We start from the raw sequence: 18075 nt of genomic DNA, 5'->3' as shown, positions 1-18075 counted from the left end.
GCTTCGAAGACTTTTATTCAGCATTTAAGAGATTTACAGGAAATCTCCAGGCAGTTAAGGCGAGGGGCTGAGCTTGTCTTTCAGCTGGCTCAAAGCCAATCATTTGGAGGGTAACTTTAATTCCTGGGATATGGAGTCATACAGTCAGGAAGCAGGCCTGACCCCAGTAAGGTCAGTGTCGTGGCCAACTACCCTGGGCTCAATTTAGAGACATAACTATGGCAACGACTGTGCCCAATCGGTTATTAGAGAAGATTTATTGACGGATATGCTTGAATAGCAGAACCATTAATTGCAATTACCAGACAAGACACTTTGTTCATCTCGGGGAACTGGATGCCAAAACCCCCTAACAACTTTAAAATCCCATTTGCTCCTGGGCTCTCGGCTGGCGTCACCGCACCTGCTTCAGCCTCCCGCTACTGAGAGGGAGAAGAGCAGGGGTTTAGCTTGACATGGCACTGGCTGCAGAAAATGGCAAGTGCCAGGGCATGAGCAGTAGACACCTTATGCGGTCCCCACCACGCCCTTCACGAAAGGGAGGGTGCACTCAATAAGCAGACCTGCTCCACCTGAAGGCCCCTCCTCTGGGTCCTACCCAGAGGGGGGTGAACACCTTCCTCCTTCGCTCTGCCAATCCATGCCCTTCATTTTCTTCCAGACTCTCTGGGTTGCCTCTCGGCCTTCCTGAGCTGGATGTAGCTCGGCCTGGGCTCTTTCACCTTGTGGTCCCCCAATTCCTGGATTTTATCCTTCTCGCCTTCCGCCAGGCAGCCTCTCCTAAATACCCCATTTCTCTAAAGCAGTGACTGACTCCCACCCTCCATACCTTCTGCCCACCGCCCCCCCTCACCGCTCTGGTTCCTTCCTAGCACAGCCATGCTACCTACCGGTCTGCCTGATTACCTGTCTGCTTCCGTCTCCCTCACTCAGTTCTAAGGTCCACAGGGCCAGAGACCTGGTCTACCCTTCCCACCGCCATATTCCTGGTGCCTAGCAGAGTAGGTGCCCAAGAAGTATTCGCTGAATGAATGAATCAAGTCGGTACATTCTGCAGTTGTGGTTAGAGGGCCCTCTTCTCCTCAACTAGATCATAACATCCCCAAATGCAGGGATGCTTCCCATGGCATCTTATTCAGCACTGAGTACACCTTAGGTGCTTTAGAACTTGCACAAGTGGATGAGAGAGGTTGCAAGCCACAAATCCAATCCCTGCCTTGGAAAAGGCAAAAGCATATCTCCTACCACTTTTCAAGGAATAATCATAGCTAGCATTGAAATAGTGCTTTCTGCAGGGGCACTATTCAAACGACCCTCCAGGGTATTCATCCATAAAACCCACACGATAGGCCTGTGGGTCTGGAACGTTATTCTTTGCCTGTTAGCGACCAAGAATTAGGACACAGAGAGGTAAAGTGATAAGCCCAAGGTCACACAGCTAAGTAAGTGAGGGAGCCAGGAAAGAGACACAGAGTCCAGCCCAGAATCTGTGCTCCATGTTCTGCTATTTCTCTTGACTTTGGAATCTAGGATAAGTACAAAAAATAATTAGAAAAATACCTCGAGAGAGGTATCTGGGCACTAACACTAGGTCTCCTTGAGTTGATTCCTATTTTTCATTCAAACTAGATTACAAATTACAAACCTCTGCTCCAAATCAAGATGTCACTTGATAATCTTTCCCTTATAGATTAAACATCAAGACTATACTTTACCTGAGGATAGTGAGGCAAATGATTCAGAAAATTCCTTCTGTGGGAGAGTGGAATACAGTTCCTGCCTAGAGCTGAGAAGGGCAACCCCATTCTGGGGCTCTGCCTGGGTTTGGATTATAAGAGCCTACAGCTAACACAGACGAACTCCTCCATCAGTGCAAAATGGGCCACACCAGGGGCCCTTTCATTCTACATCATTTCAGTGTTAATGTGCAGGAGGACCTTTGACTAATGAGACTACTCAAAGAACTGGAACTTTCTATACTCAACACTAGGGCCCAGTAATGTAACTGGAAGTATTCGTCTAAATCAAAATCTCCTCAGTAGGTCCTAGAACCCACAGAAATGTAACCCATGTTGTCTGTCATCTACACAGATGACACAATCAGACACAATGCTACAAACCGAACGTCATGTTACCCCCCAAATTCATATGCTGACACTTAGCCTCGAGATGATGGTATTAAGAGGTAGGATTTGGGGGAGGTCATGAGGTCATCAGGGTGGAGCCCTCGTGAACGAGATTAGTGCCCTTACAGAAGAGACGCCAGGGAGCTCCCTCGCCCCTTCTACCATGCGAAGACACAGCAAGAAGACAACTGTCTATGAACCAGGAAGCAGGCCCTCACCAGACACTGAACCCGCCAGCGCCTTATCTGGAACGTCCCAGACTCCAGACACGTGAGAAATAAACGTCTGATGCTTATAAGCCTCCTAGTCTATGGTTTCTGTTACAGCAGCCTGAACCACTAAGTCACAGAGTGATTTGATCTCAGTCACCTAAGACAAACCCCACTATATTCATCACTCACTCACTCACTCATTCATCCATCCACTGTCTGTTTCCTCATCGGCATCTACCAGCACCAGGCACCTCGCTGACCCCACGCATCAGCTGACCTCACAGAATGTGCCATTCATGGAAGGGGGTTGGCGTTGATGCAATGACCACGCAGATACCCTGTAGCCATGGTAGGAGCTGTAGCCAGAGGGCACAAGTCAGCAAAGGGAGGGCAAAGGCATTTCACTTGGTCACGGAGGTCAGGGAAGGCTTGCCTGAGAAAATGGCTCTCTGCGGAGACCAAGAGAGGCCTGGGAAGAGGGAGGAGGACACCAGGCTTGGTGCAACTGGGAAACCGAAAAGCACCCCCAGGAATGGGGGGGGGGGGGAGGGGCTGAGGCTGGGGCTGCGACCAGGAATGCAGGAATGTCAGGCTGGACCACAGAGGCTGGTGGTCTTTGCTAGAAGACTTTGGACACCACCAGAAAGGGAAAGATCCAAGAACTGTTCAGAAGGTGACACTGACAGCCTGGCGACGCATTACTTCTGTTCAGTCTGCTGGCTAAGGCAGGAAACTGGGCAGACATGCTAAGGAGAGAAAAGGAAAGGACAACAGCAGGGGTGGAAACTAAAAGGATTTCCTGGCTCATCTTAAGATGATCAGAAAGTTAAATGGTGGGGCGTTTGTCCCCAGAGGGGTACCGTTAGGTCTCACTACCCTCAGGCCACTCTGTACAATCCTGCAAACCAGAAATGACCCTTACAGCTTGGTAACATTGAGGGTCAACTGGTACCCATGCAAGGAATAGGTTCTATTTGCATTACTTTCAGTCGAACATAAAAAAAAGAAAAAAAAAAACTATAATTCTTGTGCTGACACCAACATTATTATGCATCAGTATAACAGGGTACTAATTTTGATCTGCACAAAAATCACAGAAATTTCATGCTGAAAGGAACTTTAAATATCATCTGAATATTTGTGAATTTTTCCAGTATGTTCATAGATGTTTTCATGTATAATTTATCTCCTATTAACATGTATGTTTGGTGTCCTCTAAATAAATTGCTTTTCATGGGCTTAAACCTATGTATATTGCCTTACATTTCCCTCTCATTCCCACCTGAACCCCAGTGGGGTGCACACACACACACACACACACACACACACACACACAAAGACCGTACCCAGAAGGTGCTCAATCAACAGCATTAGTTTACTGACTGACTGACTGACTGGCTGACAACAGACAAAAGGCTGCCTCTGAATCTGACAGTCAAAGCCATAGTCAAGAGAATGATGTAGCCCTCATTTAAAAGAATCTGGTAAAAACATAAGGTAGAGATGAGGTGAACTGTCAAAAATTCCTTCCACTGGCTCATCAACGAAAGGAAATGGAAAAAACTGGAAGGAGCTAGAACCTGAGACCCCAGCCCCTCTCCATGCAAGGAAGGCAATTCTGTCATCCACAGAAAGAGTGGAATATGGCATATTTCTGGTGAAAAGGTCGGGGGGGGGGGCGGGGAGGGAAATGAATATATAGATGAGTATATTAAGCAAAATGAGAGGTTTTGCAATTTTAGAAGGAAAGTAGCTTTCTTAGATGACAGCAGAAACCACTTCCAGATTTTTCTTTTCTCTGATCCATCAATGTTGCCCTAGCCCTCAACCAAGTTCACACAGTCCAGACATTTTGGATTGAATCAACATGTTAGCACCCTTATTTTTTCAAAATGCAGAGGATAGATATCTAAGATTAAACCTGTAGAAACCAACCCCTAGATGTCATTGTTGCTGCTAAAATATCAAATCTTTGAGTCTTTGAAATTTTAAATCTGAAGAGATAGCAGTGTTAATCTGAATAAGCCATTTAAATAATGCAAATTCAATTCACTTTCAATTTTTCAAAGCCAAGTCCAAAGTCTTCTGGACTTCTTAACCAAAATGTAACTAAAACTTAGGGTGTTAGCACGCATTCAGTTGCCAAGAAAATCCGCGTTTAGGAAAAATAGGCTTAAAACCCACGTAGTCATATGTGACATGACTAACTGGGCTCACATCAACTTCCACAACTGATGAGCTGATTTTAGAGTAGCTGGATGATTCTGGCCTCATCTTTTCCGTGTGTCCCCTGACTTCTGTGCTTGCCTCTGTCATTGGTATTGGAGCCAAGAGCTGTCTGTGCCTCCCATCGAGGGCACACTGAATGAACAGAGATGCTCGCGGGCCCTCCCCTTCGCACCCTGTTTCCAATTAGCCTCACAAGCTACATGTTCTTAGCTCAGTGTCCCTGTCCCCCTCTCTCCCTTCCATTTTGTACCATTCCAATCTGAACCTTTGCGATAATAATATTTCTCGCTGGGCGCGTGGATGGCTCAGTCGGTTGAGCATCCAACGTCGGCTCAGGTGATGATCTCACAGTTCATGAGTTCGAGCCCCACATCAGGCTCTGTGCTGACAGCTCAGAGCCTGCAGCCTGCTTCAGATTCTGTGTGTGTTCTGATTGTGTGTGTATGTGTGTGTGTGTCTCAAAAGTAAATAAACATAAATAAATAAAAATAAACTTAAAAAATAATAAATAAGCAAATAAATAAACAATATGTATCGTCTGTTAATCATTTACTATGGGTCAAGTGTATCAGTGCTTCATATACATCATGCGCCTTAAACTTTTCAACAGCCCTAGGAGATCGGTGTCTTTACCCCCATTTTACAGATGAAGTCACAGAGGCACAGAGAGGCTAAGTAACTTGCCTTAACACACACAGCTAGTGAACACTAACGGGTTTTGAAGCTTGGGGTGAAACCCAGGCTACAGCCTGGATTCCTAGGGCTTCTCTGAGGCCAGCTCTCAGGTCCTTAACTGGATGCCATCTTTCTTCTATCTCCTAGCCTTCAGTTCTCAATCTGATGTTGCATCTTCCCAAAAGACTGCTTTCAAGCTCCTTAAATAAAGTCCACGCCTAGAAGTGTGTCTGCTGAGTGAAATCGCTTTTTCATCCCATCAATGAATACTTATTCAGTGTACCTATATTCCCAGCCCTATTCTAGGCCGGGGGGAATATCAGTGAACAAGACTAACAAGATCCCTGGGCTCTTGGAACTCATTCTCCACCAACCTAGACAGATGGTAAGGCAGGGATTACATATGTAATTAATGACCAGAGAGCTAAGTCCACAAAGATGTGAGAAATAAGACAAGCAGAGCCCATAACACAGGGCCCTGCACCAGGAGGGCCCTCCATAGATGCCTGATGCCTGTCTCTGCCTGGGCAAGCCCTAGTCCCGCTCACACCACAGTCCCAGTCCCACCCCCACCACAGTCCCAGTCCCAGCCCCACCCCCAGTCCCACCCCCACCCCACCCCAGCCCCACCCTCACCCCTACCCCAGCCCCACCTCCACCCTAGCCCCAGCCCCACCCCTACTCCAGCCCCAGTCCCAGCCCCACCCCCACTCCAGTCCCTCCCTAGCCCCACCCCCACCCCAGCCCCAGCCCAGTCCCACCCCTACTCCAGCCCCAGTCCCAGCCCCACCCCCACCCCAGTCCCACCCTAGCCCCACCCCCACCCCAGCCCCAGCCCAGTCCCACCCCAGCCCTAGCCCTAGCCCCAGCCCCAGCCCCAGCCCCAGCCCCGACCCCAGCCTGCCTTTCTGGCCAAAGCTCTCCCTGCCCCTCAATGGCCAGGCCTCCATGCCAGGCAGGGTTGTCTCCATGACCCAGACAGATGCCTAGTGCCCACTCTCACTCCACACGTCCATCCATGTCAGTCCATCTCCTTCCACATACCAAGCTGATCCATTCATAGACTTAGCTCAAGCTTCCACAACCCCCCCCCCCCACCCCATTCAGGCAGTCGTTGGGATCTCCTTCCTTGTGTGGCCCAGACCTGTGAGCTGAGGGAGAGGTGCCTGTGAGAGAGGGATGGAGCTGGCACGTGCACTGAAGCCCCACTCGTGCCTGATTCTGGATGTGTCGCTTCGAACTCACAACAGATTTCCACCGGGCCCTCCCAACCTTATGACTTGCTGGAGGGTCGTGGCCAGAAAGGGCACGAGAACTGCAGCGTAGACCATCCCCGGGTGCCACGTGCATCTTCGGTTTCCCGCTCATGTTGCTTCATCGATGAAAGAAACATCCCAGGAGATCAAAAACTAAACAATGTTTTTTATGCTTGGTTTTCCCCAGCACGCGAGGAGCTCAGAGCTGGAAGGGCCTAGAAGGTAGACTACTCGCTATCTATGGGCGTCCATGTACTGATGACTTAAGGAAGCAAGACGCGGAGCTCCCAGCCAGCTAATGATGATGCCAGTGGCCTCCCCCAGTCTATCATCTCAAGAGGAGCTGTCAAAGTAACAAACGACACATTTTTAGGTCACAGGATTACCCCTTAGCCAGGCCCTCTCGGTTTGATTAGCAGTTGCTTTTCCTCTTAGTGTCTTTCTTCATCTTCTTCCCCTTCTTTTCATTTTCTTCCTCTGCCCCTCTCATCAATAAAGGTCACCGCGTCAAGGAAACCGCTTCTCTGGGAAGAATTTAACAGTATCCTATTATAATCACATCGTCTTGTTCCGAAGCAGGTGGTATTACCTGTCAACAGGGTTTTGGACTTAGCAAATAACTGCCACCCACCTCAGCTGAGGCTCCCGGGCAGATAAAGTGACCAAAGGAGACAGCCCTCTGGAGGCCTCAAAATCTCATTTTCATTCCCCTTGTGGAAAAGAGACTGACTTTATTGACAAAGACGACTGAAAATTGCTTGAGCGTTCCAATACCCAGTCTGCGCTGAAGCAGAAGAGACAGTGTGGCGGAGGCGAGCTCCCTGCTCCGCGGCAGCTCCATCGAGCCCCGCCGGGCCGCCTCACCAGCCTGTGCATATGCGGACCAGACTGGAAGGAGCCTCCCGAAGTCCTCAAACGCAGCCCATCTCCACCTCCACTCCCAGCCGGCTGGGGCCTTTCCTGGATCCCAACCATAATCCCAACCATGGATTCATTCATTTATGAATCCAATTTATTGGATTCAGGCAATCTCTGCCAGAAACCAAACTCACAGACCGATTCAGGGGCCTGGAGGTGGGACCTGGGCTAGCTCGACATTCCCACTGGAGTGCTCTGTGGCTTGACTGCACATCCCAGGTAAGCCACTAGATGTCACCACCGTTGATTCTTGTCCTTCTTCCCAGGTCCTGCATATAAGGCAGTCCCAGGGGCTAAGGGAAGTCTATACAGAATTCCACCACCACCACTGGGACCTCAGGGCTGCCTTAGATGCCGGGGCAGTCTGAAGCTCCTTCAGCGGGCCTCTCCGAAACCAGTTTGCGGCTCAGACCCCAAACAGCCGAGCCGAAAGCGAGGTGTGGACAACGTTAGCCAGAGCCACTCCTCACTCTCATGACAGATGCCCCCCCGCTCTACCTCCAATCCTTCCTAGCCACCATCGGTCACTGGGTACCCATCTGGCTTATTCAGGTCCTCAGGAAGAAATAAATTAATATGTGTGCCTCGTAGCACCAGAGATTTTAGATGTCAATGTGCTGCGGAAATAATGTAGGTCTGTTGGCTTTTAGCAGAGAATGAATGACAGATAGATAATTTATGATGATTCTTGAGATCTGAACTATAATTATGAAGTATTTCTAGGTGTATATTCGGGATGCAAAGTGTAAGGAACCTAGAGCTAATGTTAATTTATTACTGACAGCTGTATATATAATAATCTATCATGTCTTTTAATCTTACATTCCTTCTGACTTACATCAAGCAATCCTTTCATTCATTAATAAAATCAAGCCTTGCCATTATTCTTAATGATGAAGTCCCATTTTGAATCCAGAGGACTCCTATAATTAAACTCCATACTTCCATATACCAGACATCTGAAGCTCAAAAAAAAAAAAAAAAAAAAAAAAAAAGATAAATTGAACTTGTTTTACGGGCAGGATGAACACATCAGAAACATGGAGTCCACCTGCCCACGGTCCCAGTGGAGCTAAACAGAAAGTCAGGGGAAATGTTTGTGTTTATCTCAGTTCACGCCACCACTCTGATTTTTCCTCCTCTCAGCGCCCCCCCCCCCCCAATCTTTCCTTTTTTGAGGCAGTATATTCCAAGAATTTTTTTTAAGGTCATGATAAAAATTACAACTAGAAGAAATACAGGCTAACACGTCTCCTCCAATTTTCTATGCTGTGCCAAAGACTTACACGATTAATCCTGTCAAAAGGAATCTAATCTAATCTTATTACACCAAAGACAAGGTGTCCTTTGTAAGTATCCTGGCTTGGGAACAAGTTGGTCTTCTCAAGATTCTTTTTTTTTTTTTTAAGTTTATTTGTTTATTGTTGACAGAGACAGAGACAATGGGAGCAGGGGAGGAACGGAAAGAGAAGGGGAGAGAGAGAATCCCAAGCAAGCTCCGCACTGTCAGCACAGAGCCCAACGCGGGGCTCAAACTCACAAAACCGTGAGATCCTGACCTGAGCTGAAACCAAGAGTCAGATGCTTAACCGACTGAGCCACCCAGATGCCCCTGTCTCCTCAAGTTTCAACGGGTTCCGTGTCTCATTCAGTTTACAACCAGTCATCACCTCGGCAACTCACTACTGCGCTGCCCTTAGCTCTCCCAAAGTTTAAATGGTGCTCCAGTGTAAGTTGTCAAGCAGACTCCCTGGTCACTTCCCAAGGCTACTTGTTAGAAGCAAAACCTTTAACCTCATCCATTAATTAACAATCGCAAATAATGAGATATGTAGAGGTAAGACCCAGTTATCCGGGTCATCTCTCATCTGGAGACAGAATCCGATTCCAGTGAGTAGGCGCTGGAGAACTGAGTGAGCAAATTTCCTATCTGCAACACCAAATCTTACTAGGACTGGTTAATTAAATCATGATAAATAACATTCCGTGGCAAGTGGAAGGTGCTCCAAAGAGTTGGGTGGGATGACCACAAGTTCAATGGAACCACCTCTGAATGTCTTTGCAGTCCTCTGACTTAAAAACGTCCCCTGTAATTTTCTGGAGAGCTCTCACACAGGAAAGAAAACTACTGAGGTTTTGCTCCACTGGCTTTTTGAAGTTGCCCACGTTTGCCTATTGGATTCTGTGTCTCATACCTTCTCTGTCTTCAGGAATGAAGGTTCTAATTCTTTCATCAGCATCGCCGTCTGACTGTAATGGTGTCTTTCTATCGGTTCTGCCTCTTCCTGCTACTTCAGTGTAGGGAGGAAGAATGCCAGTCAGCAATGTGGCTACATTATGCTGCGGTAACAAACAGCTCCAAACCTCAGTGACCTCCTCACCCTACATATCCATTGCGGGGCGGCTGGGGGCTCAGCTTGTCATCGCTACTCTAGAATGTACGCTGATAGGGTGGCCACCATTGTGAACATTGCCAGTCATCAAGGCAGCAGGAAAATGGTGCCCTGGATGCGAGTGCACTGGCAACTAAATGCTCCAGGATGGGGGTGACACATCCACACACGCAATTCATTAGACGGCACCAGTCACTGGCCACACCTCTGAGCCAGGAAGTTCTATTGAACCTTGCCCTGCACGAGGGACATCGGGAAACAGCTGGCGTATACTGGAAAAAAATACCACAGAAACTTCAGACAAACCAATTTATCTTCTTCCCCTTCTTTAGAAGTTCCTTATTTTCCCTAGATTACAATTCCTCTGCTTTGTGTTTAAACTCTTCCCCGATCAAATAATTCCCTGACTTGTGTCCACTTTCAGATTCATGGACATTACAGTTATTGCTGAAGAAAACGTCTTCTTCAGATGGTTATAAACTAAGATTATATGTATAGCTCAAGGAAAGGAAAGAAATTTGCACATTAATTGCTTGTTCTTGCTTTCCCCTTTTCATGTAGTTCTGGTTTTCCTTGTTTTTTTTTTTTTCCTTTCACCCTTCCATGGTAGTCTCCTATTCAATCTCTTTTATTGAAAACAAAAATTGCTCAACACTTTATTTTTTCTTCTCCTTAGCTCTTTGGCCCAATCAGCAAAGGAGTCTGTAGAATAGCAGAATGCTAACTTTGCTGGTTTCCCAACCCCCCAATTCAGGTGAATTTGAATCCTGAGACACAGTAAGGAGAATTACTGACCTGTCTCAACAGTGACTAAGTTTTGCTAGATATTTCTCCCACTTGATAAGTGAAAGCCCAGCCTGCTGCAAAAGCCTCTAAATGTACCTGGAAGTCCCCAAGGGCTATATCAATGAACAATGAAGGGCTATCTCCATTGGGCTTGCTCCCTTCCTACTGCTCCTGGCCCACCTAGTGAGTCCAGACCCAAACTCCCTGCTGTGTAGTTCTTAATGTTCCAAACAGTCCAGTGTTCTCTGTGAAGCTGGACGAAATGCTTCCCTCCCTTTGTATTTTACTCTGTTCACAGTGGAACTCAAACAAGGCTGCTTATAACCCTGGTGTGTATGCCACCCATAAACACAAGAGCCAAATGACCAACACGATGTGCCCTCAGAAAGACTGAGCTTGTGTCAGGCCACAACCCCTAGGATGCGTTCTTTCCCTGAAAATCTTCTCGCTTTCAAGTAAACAGATGACCCAAGGCTAGCCCTGCCCCTCACCAGTCACACCTGAAGTCCAGTCACAAACCTAGCTGGGACCTCTACATTTTAGCCAAGAACACCACAAAAAACATGCCCAACAAGCACAGTAACATATTCCTGAGCATAAGGCTGAAAGAATGCCAGTGGTCTAGGTGAAAAGCCAGTTAGGGAGGGGATGGGGTGAAGAAGCTAGCCCACAGAAGATTTGGGCGACGTTGGGAGAGACACTGACTTCTAGGCCCAGGTGACCATTGAGAGGGCAACGCAGAGGCCTTGGGAGGTCGTCTACCCAGACCCGTACCCGCCCAAGACTGGGATAGCCCGGGCCGCTGGGGTACCTTCGCGCCCGCCCAGCCCGAGAGCCCCGGGATGCCCATGGGCGGGGCCTGAGCATCGCCCCGCCCCGCCGCCCGCCACTCGGGTCACCTGACCTGCCCGCGGCTCACGTGATCCGTTCCCAGCGCCGCCATTTTGGAGCTCCGGATGAGGAGGGGAAAAGCGGGGGAAAAGAGGGAAAAGAGCCGGGAGAGAGGTGGGAGAGGACGAGGGCGAGGGCACGGCCGGGCTCCTAGCCGGCCAAAGGAGGCTCGCGGAAGCAGCAGCCGCCGCCCGACCGCAGGTACAGCGCCCCGGGGCCGCCCCTCCGCCCGCAGGTAGCGCCGCCGCCGGCCATGTGCGTCCTCCCCTCAGGCCTCTACCGGCGCCTGCTTCCTCTTCAGCGGGCCGACACCGCCCGGGGCTCGCCACTTGCCCCAAGTTCCGCGTCCCTTTCCAGTGCTCTGCGCAGCCCACGCAGCCCACGGCGAGGCCTGCGGAGACCCCTGGCTTGCCCTGCCGCGGGGGGTGGGGGGAACCTGCCGCTCTCCGCATACTGTCACCAGCCTGGTCTGCAAGCGGGCCTGCCGAGGCGTTGCTTCCTTCTCCTCTGCGGTTGTGAAACCGCTTAGGCCAGCCGCGGTGAAGCTCACGACGGTGTCCTCACCGCATCTGTTGGTTACTTTTCTCAACCCCCGATCGCCCCAGCCCTTTAACCAATTCTTGATGTAGGAAAAGCTAGTACAGAAAATCCTAGCCTTCTGACCCTATTACGAACCTTTTCGATGAACTGGTCTCTCGATCACTGAGATCAGTGGGAAAATCTCCCACTCTTCAGACCTACGGGCATCCGGAGGGAATGGTTTGTGTGGAAGGCTTGGATGATTAATTAGGCGGAGGCCGTCATCCCAACCCGTAGGCGATCTTTTTAGTTACTGTGGTGGGCTGTAATTTACTATCAGTCTGCATCTCTTTTATCAGGCAATTACTGGATTTATCACCTGCTTGAGCTTGTACTTTCTTCAGTACTCCGCTTTGACTCAGTGTTTGGATTGCGTTATTGATTAAAAGAGAGAGAGCCTGGCCCTTCATTCCTTTACCTTACCAACTCGTTTGAAATTAACTCGAAGGGAGGACCGAAGACGTGCTTTCTGCCCTGGCAACGAACTGTTTACTTAACCGTAATCGATAAGATAGCTGCGTTCTAGGTGAAAGGAATAGGCTTTATTTGATCTTTTAGATTCATCCTAGCTAGTATAGGAAACTGCAAAGAAATGTAAGACCAGAGCAGGAAACTGCGTTGGAAGATATATAGGTCAAGCTACTGTGTCCTATCTTTTCATGCCCACTGTGCTTGCAAAATCATCCTTTAGATGGCATTTTGGGTTAAGATTAAAATGGCGATATGCAATTTATTGTTCCTTATTCATTAGAAAGTGTTATCAGTAAACAGTAATATTTTTAGTCAATTAAATTCTGAGCTAAAACAAAACACAATTATTGAGAGAAGTTTCCAGAGCAATTTTTTTTTTCTAACTTGTACAAAGTGGTAACGTCTGCTTGCTAGATAAATTATGTAAAATTGCAACACATGATTGGGTTGCATGAACATTCCTCTGAATGTCTTTTTGACATAGAATATTGGGGAATTTTTCACTGCCAAAAGAAATCATTACTTTGTTTCACCAAGAAAGAGAAATGTTTGATACTATGTACTTTCATTCTTGGCCACAGCTGAATTCTGAAGATTGGTCCAAGGGACTGTGTTAATTTCAGGAATTGATTTGAAAGACATTGGCTCTGCCTCTTAACAGCCATGTAACCTTGGGTAAGTCACTGAAACCACACTGAGTGTTTCCTTATTTGTAAAATTGTGTAACACCCACCTGGCCTGTTCCAGAGTTATGAAGATCAAACAGGCTAATACGTTTGATATAGCCGGGCTGTAAGGGGCCAATTCTTTTCAGTATTGATTTTATGTATTTGTCCTCATTGAGATATAAGAAAGAAATTGGTGTATTAAGAAAGGGGATTTAGAATCAGATAGTCCTGGATTCCAGTTCTTAAACCAGTTATTGCTTTACATCTGTGATCCTCAGGTTCCTTACCTGCAAAAAAGAGGCTAGTATTACCAGAAATTCATGAATAATACACAAAGTCTACATAGGCACTGCCCTCTGGATGGTGAGCACTCCAAGGACAAGGATTCCTTCTTACTTACTTGTGTAGTCTCCAGCACTGTGCTTGGCACATTATAGGTGCTCAATAAATGTTAAATCTTAATATTGGTTAATGTTAGTTAGACCTTATGTCTTCGTGGTCTGCCAAATTAGAATATTCTCCCAGGCTAGATGCCAGCTAAGAAATTTTAGATTATAAAATTCATGTTCTTGCGATATTTACACTATATTTTTCTTAGTGGCAGTTAATCACATTAAGCTAAGGAGATTTTAATTCAAATGAATCATAGCTGACATTAATAAGATAAATCTATAAATAATGTGTAAGCAATCTCAAGGTGATTTTTTGTAGGCAGTTTACAGTTCAGGGACATAACAGTTCATATCTTTGCCTAGTTGGGAAAGAACAAATTTTTAGTCTGAAAGAAAAGGTTTTTTATAACACTGAACTGCCTTTGCACATGCACAGAAAATTACAGCCTTTCTCCAGCCCTACTCAGGCTCACATGAATTGTTCAACTTGATTTTACTTATGATAACCATACTCTATAACTGAAAGGAACTAATTAGATATACAAAGAAACCTAGTAGTAATTATCAGGAAATAAAGACAACTGAAATAATTTGGTTCTTTTCTTGGGAAAGACATTAATTATAAGCTTTTGCCTTTGGAATACAGGTCTCCCCCACTTTTTACAGTTTGCCTTCTGCCACTTTGTGCTTTTTTGGGGCGGTGGGGGAGAGAGAGCACGAGAGGGGAAGTGGGGAAGAGAGAGAGAATCCATGCTGAACATGGAGCCTGACACAGGACCCAATCTCACAACCCTGGGATCATGACCTGAACCAAAATCAAGAGTCAGACGCTCAACCAACTGAGCCACCCAGGTAGCCCCTGCCACTTTGCTTTTATGAAAGACATACATTAGAACCTGATTTCTCTAACTGAAAGAAATCTAAAGATTTCAGTCTTACACCAAAGGCAAAAATAGTTTCCAATGTTTGTTTTGCAGCGAGCCATTAATAGAGGCAGCACGTAACCCAAGCAGCAAGCGTGGCCCCACCAAGCTCCTTTCCTGCCCAGGAACTGTACTCGGAATCTCTGCACCAAGGCGCCAGAGCTTTGAACTGTGTCTGTGAGCATCTGTGCTTTATCTCATTTTATCGTGTGCGCTCATTAGCAAGATGTGTTCTAAAATATCAGAAAAGCCTAAGAGAGGTCATTTTGGGGTTTTTTTTCTATATAAATGGTAATTGCTTTTTCACTTTACATCATTTCAGCTTCTGAAAGATTCCATAGGAAGGATCTACTTTCAGGTGGCCAGAGAAACCTGTCCTGTTGTCTAGGAAAGATTTAAGACTCAGTGGGAAAGATGCTAGAACTTTTCTGGTTTGGGATACAACTTATATTTATTTATTTGTAATAGTTTGATATATTTTGTGTAATGTGGTTATGTCTAAAGATTCAAAATAAGAAGCTTCCTACTTTGGTAATGCCTCTAGGCTTTACTCTTTCTGTAAACCTTCTTGTTCAGCCATGTTGATCTTTTCACTAACTGCTAGATGGAAGGTTTATTCTCACTTTTGGAAACGTGATAATGTTGTGGCTCTTTTCCTTGTCAGTCTTACCCTTGTGTTGACAGAATTCCAAAAGAGAAAACGATGCATTCTAATTAAGATAATTCAAGGAGGACGTATTTACAAAAATACTCGTAATAAAGGCGTTGGACTTGTATAGACACATCACAAGGATAATGCAGTTATCTGGAGGTAGCAGCATCAGAAGGAAGAGAGGTATCAGAACCAGGAGAGTTTTGTAGAGCCCCCTGCCTGAAGAGAATGGTCTTCCATTGAGAAACATGGCCAGTCCAAGCTGACCTAGAGGGAGGGAATTAGGGGAATGAATATCCTGATTTCACTATGCTGCCTCCTTCTGATCTCTCATGGCTCCCCATTGGCATAACGCAATCAGAAACCAGAGGGCATAGGAGCCTACTAATGTAATATACCTCCTGGGGCAGAGAGCAGAGTGGAGGAAAGTAGGCAGTGAGCCCAGAGGGACAAATGGTTGACATCTGGCGCGGCCGTCTTTTAGAATACAGTATACGTCTTACCTCTTCAAAAACCTTTTGCTTACTTTCCTAGACCAAAACTAGCTTTTCGGTTTGTTAGGATTTGGTCATTGACTGTTGCCTTCTGACTGTTTTACTTTGTGTACTGTTGTTACAGTATATAAAAGCTGTTACTTCTTTTTAACTTCTAAACATGTTTGTCCTATCCATTCAACTCTGTTTTAAACCATTAGTACTGTGATTTTAAATTTTTTTCCATACTGTTTTTTTTTAAAAATGTTTATCTATTTTTGAGAGAGAGACAGAGCACAAGCAGGGGAAGGGCAAAGAGAGAGCGAGACACAGAATCCGAAGCAGACTCCAGGCTCTGAGCTGTCAGCACAGAGCCCGACTCAGGACTTGAACTCATGAGCTGTGAGATCACATCCTGAACCAAAGTCAGACAGTTAACCGGCTGAGCCGCCCAGGCACCCTGACACATAACCATTTTTTCTGTAACTTTTTAGTATGAAAAGTTGTAAATATTTACACAAGTAGAAAGAATAGTGTAAGGAACTCCTAGATACTTATTACTAAACTTTAATTACAAAATTTGCTATTCTTGCTTTATTCCTACCCTCTCCACCCACCCTGACCATGTACTTGTATTGATCACGTGAAGGCCCTCGATAGTATGCCAATGATCATAATCTGTGTTGTCATTATTGAGCCACTGGGATTGTGTTTGTACCCTTATTTTCATCTCTCTGTCTTTTTTTTTTCCAAATAAATTTTACTTCACTTGACATAGGATCCCATATATATGCACATTGGTGGCCTAAGAGAAATTTTTGTGAAAATTTAAAGAGTTGGCCTTAAGGTCACAGGCCTTCCTCCCTGTGTATACTTTATTATGAACTGTTCATCTAACCCTTTCTAAGAGAGACTTTTGTTTTAATGAGATTTAACTCATATATCGATTCTGCCATGTGGACCCAAACTGGTTTTTCAGGTGTTTCTTGATGTATTTTATGTTGTCATATCTGTTTTATAGCTGCCATTTCTGTACTTATCCCCAAATGTATGCAGCCTCTAAAATGAGATACTTACATAAATGTTCAGGGAAAATTGGAGCATCTGCTGCAAATTTCCATTAGCTCTTAATGCCTGAGCAGACACAGCTTTTCAAATCTGAATGTTTTGTCAGTTTCTTTTGTATTAGTTTTTTTCTTGAGATAACTTGAACTCCTCCTCCTCTTCATTCCACACTCTTTTTAAGGTGCGCACTGAAATATCCACAGGGAGCAGTTGCACTGCTCTCTTTCCTATTCTGTCATTAGGTAAAAGAGGGACCACATGAGTCACCTTTGTAACCCTGTGGGTACACAAAGTCTGTTGAGCAAATATTCACTCATTAACCTGCGGACTGTCAATCAGCCTATATGGATGTCATATTTCATGGAGGAGGAGACCTTAGATCTACAGTAGACCACCAAATCTTGGGCAAGAAATTGAATGTTCAAGGATTTCTGTTATTAACAATGATTTAACTAATTCCCATTTAACAATTGAACTGAAAGAAATAAAGCCTTAAGTGAATGGTCCTAAAGTGAAATCATTAGTCACAGAAACAGCCACAGCTCCCCTTGGCCGAAAAATTGTGGAATTCTCAGGCAATAAGGTGACTTAAGACGTCACAAAGGATTTTCCTAAAGAAACAAGTTGTTCCCACACTGGTCCCTCTTTAGTGATTTAAGATTGAGTGTAGAGATTTAAAAATACTGTTTTTTCTGCTTGAGAAAGATGGAGAGGAACTACATAGTCTTTTGAGAGGTAATGACCTCAGGTTGTTTAGAGAAGAGAGCGGCTAAAGGGCCGCAGTCACCCAGATTTCTAGGTCTGTGGGAGCTGGGGTAGTGGTCATCGTTGTAATGGCTGTTGGGTGCATTCCCTGCCACGAGCGCAGTTGGACATGGAAAAGAAACGAAAGCTGATCCCATTGGACAGAGTATCAAGAAGGAGGGAAGAAGCAGTACTAAAGCCGAGAGTAAAATGTTTGCATTTTTGCCTGATGTGGCCCTAGATATAGAAAGTTTGTGTGCCAGAAAGAGCAGAAAATAAGAGGAAAAGCTCTAACTGCTGCCAAGAGTAGATGCGGGAGGGCTGGCACTGCAGCTGGTCAGAGTGCTGGTAGGTCCAGCAGGAGTTCGGTGTGATCTTGGCAGGGGCTCAAGGGCCCTTCCATGTTGATTCAGCCACCTGGGGGGAGGGAAGCCATGATTCACCTCCTAAAATAAGAATTCAGAGCCTGTGATTGAGGTTTAAGAATAGTATGGTCTTTGGTCTATAGCTGGTGCCACTAAAAATTTTGCTGGCATTTATTGAATGTTGTGAGTAAGACTCCAGAATGCACCTAAAATGTGGAAAAACAAAACTTGTTGCTGGAAAAAAGCCTAAACTGAAA

At 46.0% G+C, this 18075-nt stretch overlaps 1 protein-coding gene across 3 annotated transcripts in view; it reads left to right on the top strand.

The window, feature by feature from the left end:
- The first annotated feature begins 11524 nt into the window (after positions 1 to 11524).
- The window catches only part of ZNF507 (zinc finger protein 507), a 46011-nt gene continuing 39460 nt past the window's right edge, over positions 11525 to 18075 (top strand). Inside the window, exons 1-4 of one of the 3 annotated variants that reach the window (XM_053906048.1) lie at positions 11572 to 11687; positions 13118 to 13211; positions 14243 to 14448; positions 14574 to 14696. Coding sequence is in view for 1 of the 3 variants with exons in the window: in XM_019423314.2 (XP_019278859.1) it covers positions 11552 to 11687 (136 nt within the window). In the remaining 2 variants the exon portion in view is untranslated. Of the gene's footprint in view, positions 11688 to 13117; positions 13212 to 14242; positions 14449 to 14573; positions 14697 to 18075 lie in introns of all 3 variants that reach the window. The other 2 variants (XM_019423315.2, XM_019423314.2) reach the window with 2 other exon arrangements.

The sequence above is a fragment of the Panthera pardus genome, unplaced genomic scaffold (assembly GCF_024362965.1).
Source record: "Panthera pardus isolate Hobbes unplaced genomic scaffold, ASM2436296v1 HiC_scaffold_18, whole genome shotgun sequence".
Classification (NCBI taxonomy): Eukaryota; Metazoa; Chordata; class Mammalia; order Carnivora; family Felidae; genus Panthera; species Panthera pardus.
This window is presented reverse-complemented; position numbering and strand designations above follow the sequence as displayed.